This window comes from Pelophylax lessonae (genome assembly GCF_965119305.1).
Source record: "Pelophylax lessonae genome assembly, chromosome: 3".
In the NCBI taxonomy this organism is placed as follows: domain Eukaryota; kingdom Metazoa; phylum Chordata; class Amphibia; order Anura; family Ranidae; genus Pelophylax; species Pelophylax lessonae.
The window spans coordinates 410,198,742-410,216,677 of record NC_138770.1 but is presented as its reverse complement, the minus strand read 5'-3'; the positions used below and the strand labels follow the sequence as shown (position 1 = coordinate 410,216,677).

The following is a 17,936-nucleotide window of genomic DNA, read 5'->3' as shown; positions in this document are numbered from 1 at the left end:
TTTTTCTATTAAAATAACAAACATACTATACTTACTTGCTCTGTTCCTTGCCCCTCCCTCCTGTTGCATGCCCCCACAACAAGCCAAGCAGATTGCTATGGGGGCACCCGAGCCGAGCTGCAGCTCTGTGAATCCATTCAGATGCAGTGCTGCCGTTCAGCCCTGCCCTCTCTCTCTTGATTGGCTAACTGAGTTTGATTGACAACAGTGGGAGCCAGTGGCGCAGCTGCTGTGTCTCAGCCAATCAGGAGAGCAAATCCTGCATGTCTGAGGCACTCATGGACATCGCTGGATAGAGAGGGGGCTCACGTAAGTATTGGGGGGCTGAGGTGGGCTGCTACACACAGAAGGCTTTTTATCTTGATGCATAGAATTCATTAAGATAAATTCTTCTGACTTTATAACCTCTTTAACTTGTCATACATAGTAAATTGAAGAATAGGCTCTGTGGAGACTGGTCGGGGCTGTGAATATGTGAAGAACTCTACAGCTAACCAGACAAGTGAGGGGATTTCCCTGAATACATCATTGCCTATAGGTTTTGCTTATTCGTTTTGTCATTTACGCTTTTAAAATATTACATATACTGTATATAAAAATGAAGCATTAAAATAATTTTGTGATCTGGATTGTGCTCACGGTCTGTGAATTTCTATATAAATTTTGCAGGGGGAGCTGGAAAAGGAAAGACAGAAGCATGAGTCTGTGATATCTGCCATGCGAGAAGAAGAGAGATTGAAGATAGACAAAGTAGCACGAGATCTTGAACTTAAATGGACTGAGACCCTCAGGTATTGTTAGAAATATATTGTTTATGACAAAAGCAAAAAAATGTGGATTATGGTATTCTGTATGCATACCATATTTTTCTTTGATTATAGGCAAGAATGCAGTAAGCTTCGAGAAGAGCTCAAGATGCAACATGATGAAGACAAGAAGGCTGCAATGGCTCAGCTCCTGCAACTGAAGGAGCGAGAAATAAATACAGCAAAGGACAGCTGGCAAAAAAAAGTGGAGGACCTTCTAGACCAGGTACCACATATCTTTATATATATCCTCAGGTACATTCATTAAAAAAAAAAAAAAAAAAAAAACGCATTGCTTGAGAAATTATTTCATTTACCTATTAAATATTTGTAGTTATTTTATAGACATCTCAGTGACCTGCTACATCGATCAGGAGTTGGTCCTGGGTAAATTGATGAATAAGAATATGTAGTGATCGGGGTTTGACCTCTACACCTACAACATCCTCTTACTAATTGCAACAGAAAGATTAGATTGTAATTATTATAATGAACACCTACATACAATACAGAAATGTTGGCCATTCTTTGCAAAATGACTAATCAATTTTGTGTACTATTTCTAGACTTCTTATGATTAATAAATGCATATGTCCCATTTAATGCTCTGAATTAATGCATGTTTACGCTTCTGACCATTTTGCACTTATGGCTTAGAATCCATTGTGTATGCGCTGCATTTAAATGAATGTGTCTAAAGTCATCAAATGAAAATATGCCATTTCTTGTTCTCATAGGTTTGCTTATTTTGGGTTTTCCCCAGGTTATAATCACATCATTTATTTGACCATTGTATGTTTTTTTTGTCATTTAAAAAAAAGAAGGTATGTGTGTTTGAGTATCCAGTGCAACCAAACACAGAATTCAGAGGATAATCTGATGTCTAAAGGCCCGTACAAACGTACTGATTGTCGGCCGTAAATATTTGGCCAACGTCCGATCGGCCGATTGTCGGCTTGTTAGTATGATGCTTCCGACAACCGACTGTGACAAAATCTGGTCTGCATGCTATAAAATTTTTGTTGGCCAACACCAGAACGGCCGATTGTGCGTCAGTCAGTACAGATTTCGGCCGACAAAAGCCAGATGAGCAAGACTGGGCATGCTCAGAGAATAAAAAACACACGGAAAGTTAACCATCACATGACATCACTTCTGAAGTTGGTTTTTGTTGGCCAACAAAAGTCCAGTGCAAGTCTAGAGCACATTTCAACCAACAAACACTGGACAAAAGACGGCCGATCGGTTGGCCAACAATCTGTGCGTGTGTATGGGGCTTTAGTAAGATAAAATGTACATGTGGATCGGTAAGGGTGGATATAGGACTGAATATTATTGATTTATATATAGATATATTATATGATTAATGTTTAACTGTTTAAAAGTCTATGTGCATGTGAAGGAAAAAATGTTCTGGGTATATATAAAAAATATAAATATATTTTGTTCATTCTTATTTGTATATACATAAATCTTGGATTAGACATAAAACAGTTTGTCACACATTATAACATGAATGTCCCAGTTATATAGCCAAATATTTGAATAAATAACTTTAAGATGTGTGAAGTCAAAAATATCTTAAAACCTCAAATGTGGCATAAATGTTGGTATTTTGGTGGTGCTGTCTTTCTTGAACTTGTTAAAAGTAATGATCCCGTTATTTAGAGTAAAAATATTTAACATCGAAGTATCATGCTTTCTACCTCAGTCCTTTGCAGTGCAAGTGTGAGATAGCTCATCCACAAAACTGTATATCACTTCTTGGGTTGTCAGCATTGCAACCCAGCACCAGCTAAAACATTTTGTTTTTGATATAGCAAGGAAGGGTTAGAATTTCTGTCAGATTTGAATTGCTGTGTGTTTCAAATTTAGGAGATAGTTCTGTAGATGATGTGTTACAATGTGGCCCCATTCCCTTGAATTGGTTGCATTCGGCTGGCGATGGTGCCTACTGAACACGACAGAGAGTTTAGTTCCTTTCGCAGCCACAAAGCAAAACATTGCAGGTATGGCATGCATACACCCACAGCTGTTTCCTTTACAGGGGGGAGTAGTTAGAGACAGTAAAATTGTGGCTTCTTCAAATGTATTTACCACGCCTAACTGCAAGTGTACACAAGGCCTAAGGCCTCATGCACACTGGACATTATCAAAATGCTAGAAGAAAGCTGTAGCTAAAGGAGTTTTTCAGCTTTTTTGCAGTAGCGTTTTTCAGCTGTAGCGTGTTTTGGCTTTTTTTTAGCAAAACTATACTCCCACAAAAGCTTATGGCTCAAAAACGTAGATAAACGCCGAATAGCCACGTCTTTCAGCGTTTTTATGCTTTTATCTGAGTTGGAGCGTTTGTACAGGTGAAAAATGCCTCTCAAAACCCACTAGTTCTGTTTTTTTTTCCAGCCAGAAAGTGCTGATAACAGCCTATGTGTGCATGGAGACATTGGATAACATGCTGGGGAGTTTACTGGCTGCAGAAAAAAACGTCTGACACCAAAAACAGCAGCTGTAAAAACGTCCAGTGTGCATGAGGCCTAATGGGGACATATACAACAATAAAAACAAGAAAGTGGCTGTAAACCCCCAAAAAATAGAATGTAAAACCAAACTGTTTATCTAACAGTATAAGAGCACAACTCACTTGTCCTTAGTATGCCTGTAAAAAGAGCAGCCTGTCAGCTCCAATCCTCCCTGCTTTGATAATTAAAAAAATCCCGACACCAGCAAAAAAATGGTGGTGCCATGCCCCCTCACCTTTGATTGATAGACATAGGAGGGGACTGATGCTTGGCTGAGCTAGTGTACTCGCCAGGGGGGGAGTGCACAGATGGGAGGAGAGTCCAATGACATCACAACTCTGCCTCCCGAGCAACGGCCTGTAAGCACGCCCACGGACCAGAGGTTTTTTTTTTTTTCGGAGGGCTGTCACAGGTATAGGGAGGAGAAAACAAAGGTAAAACTAATGCAATTTGCATTTGTATTACGCAAGCTAAAACATGGTGCATGTCTTTGCCAATTGTTGCACCCTAGATTTACAACCTTCCTTATTACCCTACACCAACCCACAGAAAATGTATTTTTTACTATAGTCTATTGGGTGGATTCTCCCTTTCTGCTTTGTATATGGGGCATAAATATCCAAAACAGTGCACATACAGCAATTTAGCCTCTACTGAAGTTGTCATTGCTAACTTCGATTTAAAAATACTAGCTGCATGTCAGTCTCTGAACTTAATCCTTTCCAAAATAACTGACTCAGAATAAGTGTGTAGCTAATAAAAGCAAGTGGTAAGTCAGAATTCCAGACCTTCATTCCTGTTGCAGATCATTGATAATGATCTTTGGATCAAACCGCAGCCATGCAATTTGCAGTATCAGAAGAGAATTCAGCAATGGCAGCCTACATTAATTAATAATAATTACTTCTTATTACCGCTTTAAAAGTTCTGAGATCATATAGCTGTAATTTTGCTAATTGCTTCTGTTATGCTACAGGGCTAGAAGTGCTTATCAGTGTTGGTTATCAGCTAGGTTAAAAATATTATTTTGTTACGACATTGTTTCCCAAATCTGTTCTCAAACTATTCATGCTTTGCAGGTAACATTTTTCAGCCTCTTGCACACTGGACATTATCAAAATGCTAGAAAGCTGTAGCTGTAGAAGGAGTTTTTCAGCTTTTTTTGCAGTATAGTTTTTTATTGTTTTTTAGCTTTTTCAGCTGTAGCTTTTTTTTTTTTAGCAAAACTATACTCCCACAATAGCTTATGGCTCAAAAATGTTGATAGATGCCGAATTAGCCACGTTTTTAATCATTTTTTTTTTCAGCATTTTTAAGCTTTTCTCAGAGTTAGAGTGTTTTTACAGCTCAAAAACTCCTCTCAAAACCCACTAGTTCTGGTTTTTTTTCCAGCCAGAAAACTCCCCTGCCAAAAACTGCTGATAACAGCCTATGTGTGCATGGACACATAGGATATCATGCTGGGGAGTTTACTGACTGCAGAAAAAATGTCTGATGCCAAAAACAGCAGCTGTAAAAACATCCAGTGTGCATGAGCCCTTTAAGTGGAGTATTTAGTGTGTAGATATCCACAAAATGTGCACTGCTGGGGGGACAGGTATGGGAAACCTTGTATTACATTAAAGTATTCTAACGTCACAGAAACTCCATACAAGGTATACATACAGTATATATTGCTTATCTCATTGCTACTACTCATTTGGTTAGTTTGCATTCAAATATTTTCTTTGGTTATAAAATATGAAGCGACCCATAAGAAATGACTTGGTATGGGATGGATAGAAAGATTAGGGGTCAATCCCACCAAAACTGATGTATCTCAGATACAGTGGGTACGGAAAGTATTCAGACCCCCTTAAATTTTTCACTCTTTGTTATATTGCAGCCACTTGCTAAAATCATTTAAGTTCATTCTTCTTCCTCATGAATGTACACATAGCACCCCATACTGACAGAAAAACACAGAATTGTTGACATTGTTGCAGATTTATTAAAAAAGAAAAACTGAAATATCACATGGTCCTAAGTATTCAGACCCTTTGCTCAGTATTTAGTAGAAGCCCCCTTTTGATCTAATACAGCCAGGAGTCTTTTTGGGAAAGAAGCAACAAGTCTTTCACACCTGGTTTTGGGGATCCTCTGCCATTCCTCCTTGCAGATCCTCTCCAGTTCTGTCAGGTTGGATGGTAAACGTTGGTGGACAGCCATTTTTAGGTCTCTCCAGAGATGCTCAATTGGGTTTAAGTCAGGGCTCTGGCTGGGCCATTCAAGAACAGTCACGGAGTTGTTGTGAAGCCACTCCTTCGTTATTTTAGCTGTGTGCTTAGGGTCATTGTCTTGTTGGAAGGTAAACCTTTGGCCCAGTCTGAGGTCCAGAGCACTCTGGAGAAGGTTTTTGTCCAGGATATCCCTGTACTTGGCCGCATTCATCTTTCCCTCGATTGCAACCAGTCGTCCTGTCCCTGCAGCTGAAAAACACCCCCACAGCATGATGCTGCCACCACCATGCTTCACTGTTGGGACTGTATTGGACAGGTGATGAGCAGTGCCTGGTTTTCTCCACACATACCGCTTAGAATTAAGGCCAAAAAGTTCTATTTTGGTCTCATCAGACCAGAGAATCTTATTTCTCACCATCTTGGAGTCCTTCAGGTGTTTTTTAGCAAACTCCATGCGGGCTTTCATGTGTCTTACACTGAGGAGAGGCTTCCGTCGGGCCACTCTGCCATAAAGCCCGACTGGTGGAGGGCTGCAGTGATGGTTGACTTTCTACAACTTTCTCCCATCTCCTGACTGCATCTCTGGAGCTCAGCCACGGTGATCTTTGGGTTCTTCTTTACCTCTCTCACCAAGGCTCTTCTCCCCCGATAGCTCAGTTTGGCCGGACGGCCAGCTCTAGGAAGGGTTCTGGTCGTCCCAAACGTCTTCCATTTGAGGATTATGGAGGCCACTGTGCTCTTAGGAACCTTAAGTGCAGCAGAAATCTTTTTTTGTAACCTTGGCCAGATCTGTGCCTTGCCACAATTCTGTCTCTGAGCTCTTCAGGCAGTTCCTTTGACCTCATGATTCTCATTTGCTCTGACATGCATTGTGATCTGGAAGGTCTTATATAGACAGGTATGTGGCTTTCCTAATCAAGTCCAATCAGTATAATCAAACACAGCTGGACTCAAATGAAGGTGTAGAACCATCTCAAGGATGATCAGAAGAAATGGAAAGCACCTGAGCTAAATATATGAGTGTCACAGCAAAGGGTCTGAATACTTAGGACCATGTGATATTTCAGTTTTTCTTTTTTAATAAATCTGCAACAATGTCAACAATTCTGTGTTTTTCTGTCAGTATGGGGTGCTATGTGTACATTCATGAGGAAGAAGAATGAACTTAAATGATTTTAGCAAATGGCTGCAATATAACAAAGAGTGAAAAATTTAAGGGGGTCTGAATACTTTCCGTACCCACTGTATATGTAAATGCCACTAGGTTGAATTACCCAATGTTATCGGATGTTGCCCAGGCACATTTCAAAGTAACATAGAAAAGTGACGTCAGAAAAAGACTGAGTAGTAGTCCATCAAGTCTGCCCATTTTTTTTTTTTTGTTAACTTTGTCTGACTATAGATCTATGTTTGTCCCAAGCATGTTTGAAGCCATTTACTGTTGACTGTCTCACTACCTCTGCTGGTAATTTGTTCCAAGCATCAACTACCCTTTCTGTAAAATAATACTTTCTAAGTTTAGTTTTTAACTTTCCTCCAGTTAGTTTAAGGTCATGTCCCCGTGTTCCTAATTTTGGTTTCATATTGAAAAAACTGCCTTCCAGAACCTTATTCAACCCTATTTCAATTCAGTCATTACATTATCTGGTCATCTGAATTTTTTTTGCAGGCAGGTAAGGTTTGACAACTTTCATTCATTTTCTGTAAATAGTAATTTACAGCGAATAAAACAAGCATTAAACATGTCACCATTTTTCTAGGTAAATATATTTCTAAAGGTTCTATTGACATAAAATTTTCACCACGTTTTGGTAACAACCCATGCAATCCATACATACAAAGAAACCAAAAGTTCAGAAATTAAGTTATTTGTAATAAAATGGAATGACACAGTGAAAAATATTGAACACGCTAACTGAAATGTATTTAATACTTCATACAAAATCCTCTGTTGGTAATGACAGCTTCAAGATGCCTCCTGTATGGAGAAACTAGTAGCATGCATTGCTCAGTTGTGATTTTGGCCTATTCTTCCACACAGTCTTGAAATCTTGAAGGTGGGCCTTTTCTATGAACTCTGATCTTTAGTTCTTTCCATAGATTTTCCTATGGATTTAAGTTAGGTGTTTGGCTGGGCCATTCTAGCAGCTTTATTATCTTTCTTTGAAACCAATTGAGAGTTTCCTTGGCTTTGTGTTTGGGATCATTGTCTTGCTGAAATGTCCACCCTCACTTCACCTTCATCATCCTGGTAGAGGACAGCAGATTTTTATCAAGAATGTCTTGGTACATTTTTCCCTTCATCCTTCCTTCAATGACATGAAGTTTACCAGTACCATATGCTGAAAAACAGCCCCACACCATGATCTTCCCACCCGCAAACTTTACTGTTGTTATGGTGTTTTTAGGGTGATTTGCAGTGCCATTTGACTTCCAAACATGGTGTGTATTATGTCATCCAAAGAGTTTAATTTGGGCTCTCATCTGACCAGACGATATTTTCCCAGTATTTTACAGGCTTATCTAAATCAGCCTTTTTCAACCAGGGTTCCCAGGCACACTGGGGTGCCTTGAGGTTTCTTCAGGGGTGCCTTGGCAAAATGCCTAAAAATTGCACAAACATTGTATACAAGCCAGTGTTTGAATGAAGGGTGACATTTAAGTTACACTAATCACAGGTTTTCATTATGCACTATTACAAACTTCTTGCTGCCGACGTCCTAACGATCAATGACATCATCAGTTGATATGGAGGATGTCCGTCGCATGCATAGCATCCTTGGTTGACCCTCCTGTGCCCCTCTCTAATAGCGTGGGGGTCACATTTGCTAGGTAATGGAAAAAAATTGAGGGAGAAGAGAAACATTGGAATACTAGTCAATACCAGTTTGTAAAAGTGTATTTGCTTTGGAAGCATAAATCACCTATAATGTTCAGTGTCCTACTTGGACTAGTGGATGTTGCTGCATTATGAAAAACGATTAGAATAGCTTTTACATTTTCGAATGGGGGTCCATAATTTTTAAAGGGGGCCTGGCTGAAAAAAGGTTGAGAAGCACTGATCTAAATGATGCGCAGCAAACTTTAAACGTGCTTCAACATGCTATTTCTTCAGCAATGGAGTCTTCTGTGGTGAGCATACATACAGGCTATGGCGGTTGAATGCATTACCTATTTTTTTCTTTGAAACAATTGTACCTGCTTATTCAAGGTCTTTCTGAAGCTTTCCACAAGTGGTCCTTGGCTCTTGGACAATTATTTTGACAATTCTTTTCACTCCTCTGTCAGAAATGTTGCGAGGATCATCTGGTCGTGGTTGGTTTATGAAATGATCTTTCCACCTCGGAAATATGGCCCCAACAGTGTTCACTGGAATAATCAGAAGTTTAGAAATCCTTCTGAACCAATGTTACTAGTATGTTTTGCAACAATAAGGTTGTGAAGGTCTTGAGAGAGCCTTTAGCTTTTATCCATCATGAGATGTTTCTTGTGTGACACCTTGAGACACCTTTTTATAGACCATCAGTTGAGACTGAACCAGCCTAATTTGCACTGACAACGGGCAGGATTGTTTTCTAATTACTGATAGATTTCAGCTGGTGTTTTGGCTTTCCATGCCCTTTTGCACCTCCCTTTATTCATGTTTTCAAAACTTTTTCCCTGTGTCATTCCATTTTACACATAACCTAATTTCTGAATGTATTTGTTTTGGTTTCTTTGTATGTATGGATTGCATGGGTTGTTACCAATGTGGTGAAAATTTCATGTCAATAGCACTTTATCATTACCTAGAAAAATGGTGACGTGTTCAATACTTTGTTTACCCGCTGTATATTATAATGATATAATTATTCCATCTAATTCAAATGGAAGTATTTTAAAATACTTGCAACCTCATAACCCTAAACATTCAATATAATGAAATGATTTATACAGTGTTGTCCTATTATGTAGCACTTTGCAGAGTACATAGATCCAGTCATTCACACTGGTCCCTGTCTCCTGAAGATGCTCTCATACACATAGGGGGAGTTTTGCAGGAGTCCAATAAATTAACCAGAATGTCCTTAGATGTTGGAAGAAGCCCAGGCACACATGGAGAGAACATATAAATTGTCCTTGTAGGGATGCAGAACCAAGACTCCTCTTTAGGACTGATAGTCACTTAGCCCTAATGCCACTTTCAAAAAAAAAACTTACAATTAAGGCAAATAAAATACTGATTGAAACTTGGAATAAAGGGAGCCAAATTACTATTATGAATATAACAGTCATTTAAAATTAAGCCTTGTGATAGACAAGATTTATTATAAGCTTTTAAAAAACAAATAAAAATTCATGCTTGGGCCTGAAACTATCACCAATAAACTGCTGCCACTGTACTTACATACAGAGTATACCCAAATAGTAAACTATGAGTGCAGCGCTAAAAGTAAGACTCAATTTACACTTGCACGACTCCAAAGTTGCGCCGTCTTTGGAGTGCAACTTTGATGCAACTTTGGATGGGTGCAACATGGATATGACTTTGGCTTTGACCAGTGATAATAGACAACTGTTTCACACAAGTTGCATTGTATAACATTCAGGTACAACTTTCATGCAACTTGTGAGGGTTAACATTGAAGTCTATTGCCCTCAAGTTGCATGAAAGTCAGACCAAAGTAGTGCATGAACTACTTTGAGGTTTCTGTAACTTTAGGTCATGCATATATAAATGGTTATCATTGGAAAACATGGGGAATGACTTGTCATGCAACTTTGGACATCAAAGTTGCATGACAAGTCATTCCCCATGTTTTCCAATGATAACCAAGTTGCACAAGTGTGAATGGAGCATAAAAGACTTACATCCTCAAAAGCAAAATTAGAAAAACGACCAAATAATGTGTATAACCTGCAGCGAACTTATGCAATTGTCACAATAAAATATATTTATCACAATCCACCCCAGAAATGATCAAAGTGTAAATTCAAAAGTTAATTTTTCATGAATATATCAAATTCATGCAAACATAACTAAAATGTGCAAATATGTAAAATGCAATTATCAACATTTGAACAGAATATACTATATATTAGTATGTGCAGAAACATGCATAAAGTGCAACTACATGTAACAGAGTCCACTATGGGGGTATAGATAGCATATATATCGCCCTAACTTCAATGATTATATACAGTAGTGCCAATGAAGATGTGAAAAGAGTATAATCCCTCAGATCAGAGATCAGCAGATAAGAGTGACAAAGAAGCTCAGGCACCAGGTTTCATGAGTAACTGTAAGATTCTGGTACCTTTGGTACCCTTATTTCCCATTTCTACCTTAATATTGCGTCCCACCTTGCTAACTAGGTGGAATGCATACACCTTTAAGAACGATGACATCATCGCCGAGCGCCGCTATGAGCGGCTATTTCAATCGCCGGTTTTCTCTCACTCATTGCTCGTTCAAACCGCATGCTTGACCAGTCTTGTCCTATGCTGCCGGAGCTTCTAGCTATTCCTTTGCCTGAACAAAACCGGAACCTCGCTACCGATCCCGTATCTCGCTACCGGATCACTCTCTTGCTACTGGACCTTGCTACTACTAACCCAACTTGTGATAAGTACCCCACAGGGGATTTCTTCCTAACTAACTTACACTATCTACCTCTGCATACTAAGGACTGTTACTATGTAAGCACTATTCCTATCATCTGCATAACTTCATAGATTGCTAGCTCTTGAGCCTACCATCATCTACATCATTGCACTAGGTTACTCTCTCTTGTATACTTCATCTGCTGTCCCCTACCACCTGTTACTATACATGATTGCTAAACCTATCTGCATACTACCTATCATCACCTACCACTCTCCTGAATATTACTACTGAGTGCTCACCATTTCTAACGCCTGTCTCTCACCTCTATACTATCATATACATCCTATCACTCCGGGAACATCATATTGAGTGTATGTATATTTGCATAAAACAGGCTGTGCACGGTGATGAGTCCTGAGAGTTGGATATGTTTGTTCAACACATCTCTACATGACTACTGAGTGTAATAATTCTGCAGCTGCAAATCCATTCACTAACAAAAAACGCAAGAGCGTTACAGATTGAACGAGCCCTAAAATATGGATTCAGCAGAATTACCCACTCAAGTTATGCAGTTAAAACAACAAGTAGATGCATTGATACTTGCCCTTACAGAGGTAAAAAACGAAAATCAGGCTTTGAGACAGCAGGTTGGCCGTCTCGCACAGCTCTCTGCTGCTCAGCCCCGTGAGCCTAAGATAAACCCTCCTCTAGTGTTTACAGGTGATCGGAAAAAATTTAGTGAATTTAAAAACGCATGTCAATTGCTTTTCTTGTTAAAACCTCGTACCTACCCTACTGACCAAATTAAAGTCTGTACCACTATTTCCTATCTGACGGGTGATCCCCGTGCCTGGGCAGACTCTCTCTTTGAGAAAGATGATCCACTTCTCAACTCCTATCCTTTATTCCTAGCGCAACTCGCTAGTTTATATGAAGACCCCAATAGGCAGAGTACTGCTGATACCCAATTGAGGGCTTTAAAACAAGGAAGGAGACCTGTTGAAGACTTTGTGGCAGAGTTCAAAAGATGGACCCTTGATTCAGGGTGGAATGATACATCTCTAAGAACTCAGTTCAGACTCGGCCTATCAGAAGCCGTTAAAGACGAGCTCGCCCGAGCGGATTTACCTGACACCTTGGCTGCCCTGATACAGACCAGTATCAATATTGACAGACGACTGTGAGAAAGAAAGGCTGAGAAGATGGGATGGCCATTGTCCAGTCCTTCTCGGATGTCGGCTGTTGACCCTACTCCTATGGAGGTAGGAATGATACGTCCACCTTTATCCTTTACCGAACGTGCCAGGAGAAGATCCGAACATCTCTGCATGTACTGCGCCTCCCCGGATCATTTGTTAAGCGGCTGTCCCCTTGTCCGCAAAAAAGAGGGTGAGTGTTCAAATGTCTTGCTAGGGGGACTAACTACTTCCTTTTCTAATCCTTATCTTTTCATTCATTTGACATTACAGTGGGACCAAACTAGGATCACCACCAAGGCTATGATCGACACAGGATCTTGTGGGAACTATATCGATACTTGTTTTGCTACCTTAAATAAAATACCTATTATTTCAAAACTCAAACCTGTCTCTGTTAGTTTCATTAACGGTATTCCGTTATCCTCTGGTCCAATCACCAATCAGACACAAGCACTCCTTGTCACTGCCAATGAGTCTCATATGGAGACTACCACTTTTGATGTACTAACCTCACCACATTTTCCCATTATTTTGGGACTTCCCTGGTTACACATACATCAACCAATCATTGATTGGAAAACAAGAACTCTAACCTTCTCTTCTCACTATTGCGAAACCACGTGTAATCTCTCATCATATGGAAAGATCCTGTCTGTGGTGACAGATGAGATTATACCTCTATGTTACCAGGATTTGTCGGAAGTCTTCCTTGAAAAAAATGCTCAAGTGTTGCCTCCCCATAGGGACTATGATTGTTGTATCGATCTACTCCCTAATAGCAAGTTGCCTTTCGGTCATGTTTATCCTCTTTCACAGGATGAACTCTCTCATCTCAAGGAATACTTGGATGAGAATTTGGCGAAAGGGTTCATCAGACCTTCTACTTCCTCTACTGCTGCAGGACTCTTCTTTGTCCGCAATAAGGATTCAAGTTTTAGGCCTATTATTGATTACAGGCAATTAAATACCATTACAATAAAGGATCGCTATCCCTTGCCCCTCATTCCTGAACTTATTGAACAGGTGCGCGGGGCTACCTACTTTTCGAAATTGGACCTGAAAGGGGCATACAACCTAATCCGAATCCGTGACGGGGATGAATGGAAGACAGCATTCAGAACCAGATACGGATTGTTCGAGTACCTTGTGATGCCATTCGGGTTGTGTAATGCTCCCGCAGCCTTTCAACGATTCATAAATGACATCTTCAGAGACTTACTTGATGTTTGTGTTGTAGTATATCTGGACGATATACTTATTTATTCTCAATCTTTATCTGAACACATAAAACATGTAAGACTCGTGTTGTCCAGACTACTTGCACACAACTTATACGTAAAATTAAAAAAATGTTTATTCCATAAAGAAGAAGTACTATTCCTAGGATACATCATATCTAAAAATGGAATCAAAATGGATATGAGCAAGATATCCTGTATTCTAGATTGGCCTGTGCCAACAACTCGTAAAGCATTACAAAGATTCCTCGGATTTTCTAACTTCTATAGGAAGTTCATCAAGAACTTCTCTGCTATTGTGAGACCTCTCACACAACTCACAAGTATAAAAAAAACATTCAAATGGTCAGAAGAAGCAAATGGAGCTTTCCGCTTGTTAAAATCAAGCTTTACTTCTGCTCCCATACTACGCCATCCAGACCCATCCCTTCAATACATCTTGGAGGTAGATGCGTCAAATATGGCAGTAGGAGCAGTTCTCTCCCAACGACCAACAAATACTTCACCACTTCACCCAGTTGATTTTTTCTCAAAATCACTAAGCAGTCCCGAGGTGAATTACCCAGTGGGTGAAAAAGAGTTGCTTGCAATAAAATTGGCATTGGAGAATTGGCGACACCTACTTGAGGGTACTCGATTACCAGTTCTCATATACACAGATCATAAAAATCTTCAATACCTTCAGACTAACAAGACTCTTTCCCACCGGCAGGTACGATGGTCCTTATTCTTTTTAAGATTCAACTTTTTGGTGACCTACACTCCTGCAGACAAAAATAAAAAGGCGGATGCGCTGTCACGATTAACCGAGGATAACTACGCCGAAATACCTTCAATTCCTATAATACCCTATGAACGTATTGTTGGTGTTGTTCGTTCCCTGAAGGAAGAGATTTTGCACAGCATAGGATTAGATTCACCTCCACCACAACTAAGTGCTGATGCAGAAGGCTTCCTCTATTACAACGACAAACTTTACATACCCCCTACTATGCGTACCAAGATTTTGGAATTGTCGCATGATGTGCCTATGGCAGGACATATGGGTATGACTAAAACATTCAATTTACTTACTAGGCAGTTTTGGTGGCCTGACATGAAGACGACCGTACAAAAATTTGTTTCTTCTTGTGACATCTGTGCAAGGTCCAAAATTGACACTACAAAACCATCTGGTCTACTTTGTAGTCTACCAATACCCCAGGTTCCATGGGAAGTTGTGTCCTTAGACTTCATAGTAGAACTACCACCTTCCAAAGGATTTAACACCATCCTAGTGTCAGTGGACCATCTGACCAAGATGGCACATTTCATTTCTATTCGAAGATTACCCTCATCCAAGCAAACCGCGGAATTGCTAGTGAAACATGTCTTTAAGTTACATGGTATTCCAAAGACCCTTCTGTCTGACCGTGGTTCACAGTTCATCTCCAAGTTTTGGCAAGCTCTATGTCAGATACTACGAATAGAGCGAAAACTTACTTCTCCTTACCACCCTCAGACCAACGGACAGACAGAAAGAGTCAACCAGTGCATTGAGCAATATCTACGTTGCTATACCTCATACCTACAGGACGATTGGGTGGACCTCCTCCCGCTGGCGGAATTCACTTATAACAACGCAACCCACAGTACTACTAAGCAAAGTCCATTCTACTTGAACTATGGGTTTCATCCCACTCTTCTTCCACCACGCATCCTTCCATCAAGTAACCCAGTGGCCTCTGATTATCTCACCCAAATAAAGGACTCTCTGGGTTTACTCAACACCACCATATCACATGCCCATAGTCAACAAAAAAGGTACTATGACCTACATAGAAAACCCTCTCCTCAATATGCTATTGGGGATCTTGTTTGGCTATCTACAAAAAATTTGAGATTAAAGATCCCTAGTAAAAAAACTTGGACCTTTATTTCTGGGACCCTTCCCAATTAAGAAACTCATTGGGAAAGCTGCAGTGCAACTTACCTTACCGGCAGATCTCAAAATACATCCCATCTTTCATGTGTCGCTACTAAAACCACATGTTCCTAACCAAGGAATAAGGCCTACTATCTTGCCTCCACCTCCAGTACAAGTTGAAGGCGGAGAAGAATATGAGATCAAGGAGATTCTGGATTCTCGTATCCACAGAGGAAGACTCCAATATCTCATAAGATGGAAGAACTATGGACCCCAAGACGACACCTGGTTGGATACTGCTGATGTTCACGCACCTAGGCTTATACGAACATTTCACTTGAAATACCCGGAAAAACAAGTGCTATAGGCCTTCCGGAGCCGGCCTTAAGGGGGGGGGTACTGTAAGATTCTGGTACCTTTTGGTACCCTTATTTCCCATTTCTACCTTAATATTGCGTCCCACCTTGCTAACTAGGTGGAACGCATACACCTTTAAGAACGAAGACATCATCGCCGAGCGCCGCTATGAGCGGCTATTTCAATCGCCGGTTTTCTCTCACTCATTGCTCGTTCAAACCGCATGCTTGACCAGTCTTGTCCTTTGCTGCCGGAGCTTCTAGCTATTCCTTTGCCTGAACAAAACCGGAACCTCGCTACCGATCCCGTATCTCGCTACCGGATCACTCTCTTGCTACTACTAACCCAACTTGTGATAAGTACCCCACAGGGGATTTCTTCCTAACTAACTTACACTATCTACCTCTGCATACTAAGGACTGTTACTATGTAAGCACTATTCCTATCATCTGCATAACTTCATAGATTGCTAGCTCTTGAGCCTACCATCATCTACATCATTGCACTAGGTTACTCTCTCTTGTATACTTCATCTGCTGTCCCCTACCACCTGTTACTATACATGATTGCTAAACCTATCTGCATACTACCTATCATCACCTACCACTCTCCTGAATATTACTACTGAGTGCTCACCATTTCTAACGCCTGTCTCTCACCTCTATACTATCATATACATCCTATCACTCCAGGAACATCATATTGAGTGTATGTATATTTGCATAAAACAGGCTGTGCACGGTGATGAGTCCTGAGAGTTGGATATGTTTGTTCAACACATCTCTACATGACTACTGAGTGTAATAATTCTGCAGCTGCAAATCCATTCACTAACAAAAAACGCAAGAGCGTTACAGTAACACATCACCTGTCAGCAAGGCTTATCAGAACTGAATGACCCCCAATACAGAGTGGTTATGTAATGCCTATTATGTTTTAAAAAGCTTATTGCATTCCCATGACACTTGTCCAAACTCCCAGGTAAATATGTCACCTAATGTAGCCTGTCTCCAGGTACATAATACAGCATTTCACCACTCTCATAAAATGAAAAGAAAAAACACCTCCCATAGGGAAAGACTGCATAGATTGTAAGTGCATTGACATAATAAATGTATGTTTTTAAAGCAGAGTATAGAGCACGTCTAATACATGGAAAACATGCAGATGCCAGTTTCTAAGAAGGCCGCAGCTCATTACACATGTGTAGTAGGCATGTATCCTGGCTCCTTCCTATGTGTTTTGTCACATATGACGTCATTAGGGACACTGTTTGGTTTACTAAATATGTTGGTAAACAGTAATGCCTAATTTACACAGGCTTCAGCTTGTTTAGGAGCAGTGTGAAATGTGAGCTTTTCCAAAGCATTTGCATAACTTTCAGTAAGCTTTGTTGTAGAATTTGTCTTCCTTTTGTCTATTGGGATACAGAGGTTGCACAGATGTGTGGGTGCTTGTCCCCAAATGCACACTGTCTGCGTTGGGGGACACACATTGCACTTCACATAGGTGTACTATTCAGCTCCAGTATGACAATGTTAAAAAACGATGGGAGTGCTAACTGTAATGTAACAAACAAACTGCTGGCAGGCATTGGCTTTAGTAATTCTCTTGTACCAGTGTCATAAATGTTTCTTTGAAAAGTTCTGCTATATCATTCATTATTCAAAAACCTAACAGAGATCTACAGTTCTTTTTATTACAAGTATAGTATAAATAATGATATTGTCAAATGACCAAATATATTGATAGAATAGCAGTAAAATTAAGCAAAAAATACATAAGTTAATTAGCTCTAATAAAAGAAACCTGCTGTGGATAGCCTAATGTATGCTGCTGCGATGAAAAGAGGGTCAGTAGGCTAAGGAAGGTCTAGAGTTACTGGAAATCTATTCTGCGGAATTCTCTACAGAATGGCACCCTGTACTTCACACAGGTACCACATATCAGCTATGCAGTAATCTAGCACTTTGTTTCCTTTCATACTTCGTAGAAGATAAGAAAAGATAGTACATGCTCCTTATGAGAATGTTTCACTTTGTCCCTTCAGGCTAAAATACTTTTTCTTGTTCTTCTCCATGAGGAGGAACATTTTTTTGAAAGAA

At 40.0% G+C, this 17,936-nt stretch overlaps 1 protein-coding gene across 6 annotated transcripts in view; it reads left to right on the top strand.

Annotated features, from left to right (window-relative positions):
* Positions 1-17,936, top strand: part of FAM184A (family with sequence similarity 184 member A) — a 322,784-nt gene that overhangs the window by 238,613 nt on the left and 66,235 nt on the right. For all 6 annotated transcript variants that reach the window (XM_082249799.1, XM_082249803.1, XM_082249800.1 and 3 more), the window contains 2 exons: positions 670-791; positions 882-1,032. In XM_082249799.1, the coding sequence (XP_082105925.1) occupies positions 670-791; positions 882-1,032 (273 nt within the window). The remainder of the gene's footprint in view (positions 1-669; positions 792-881; positions 1,033-17,936) is intronic.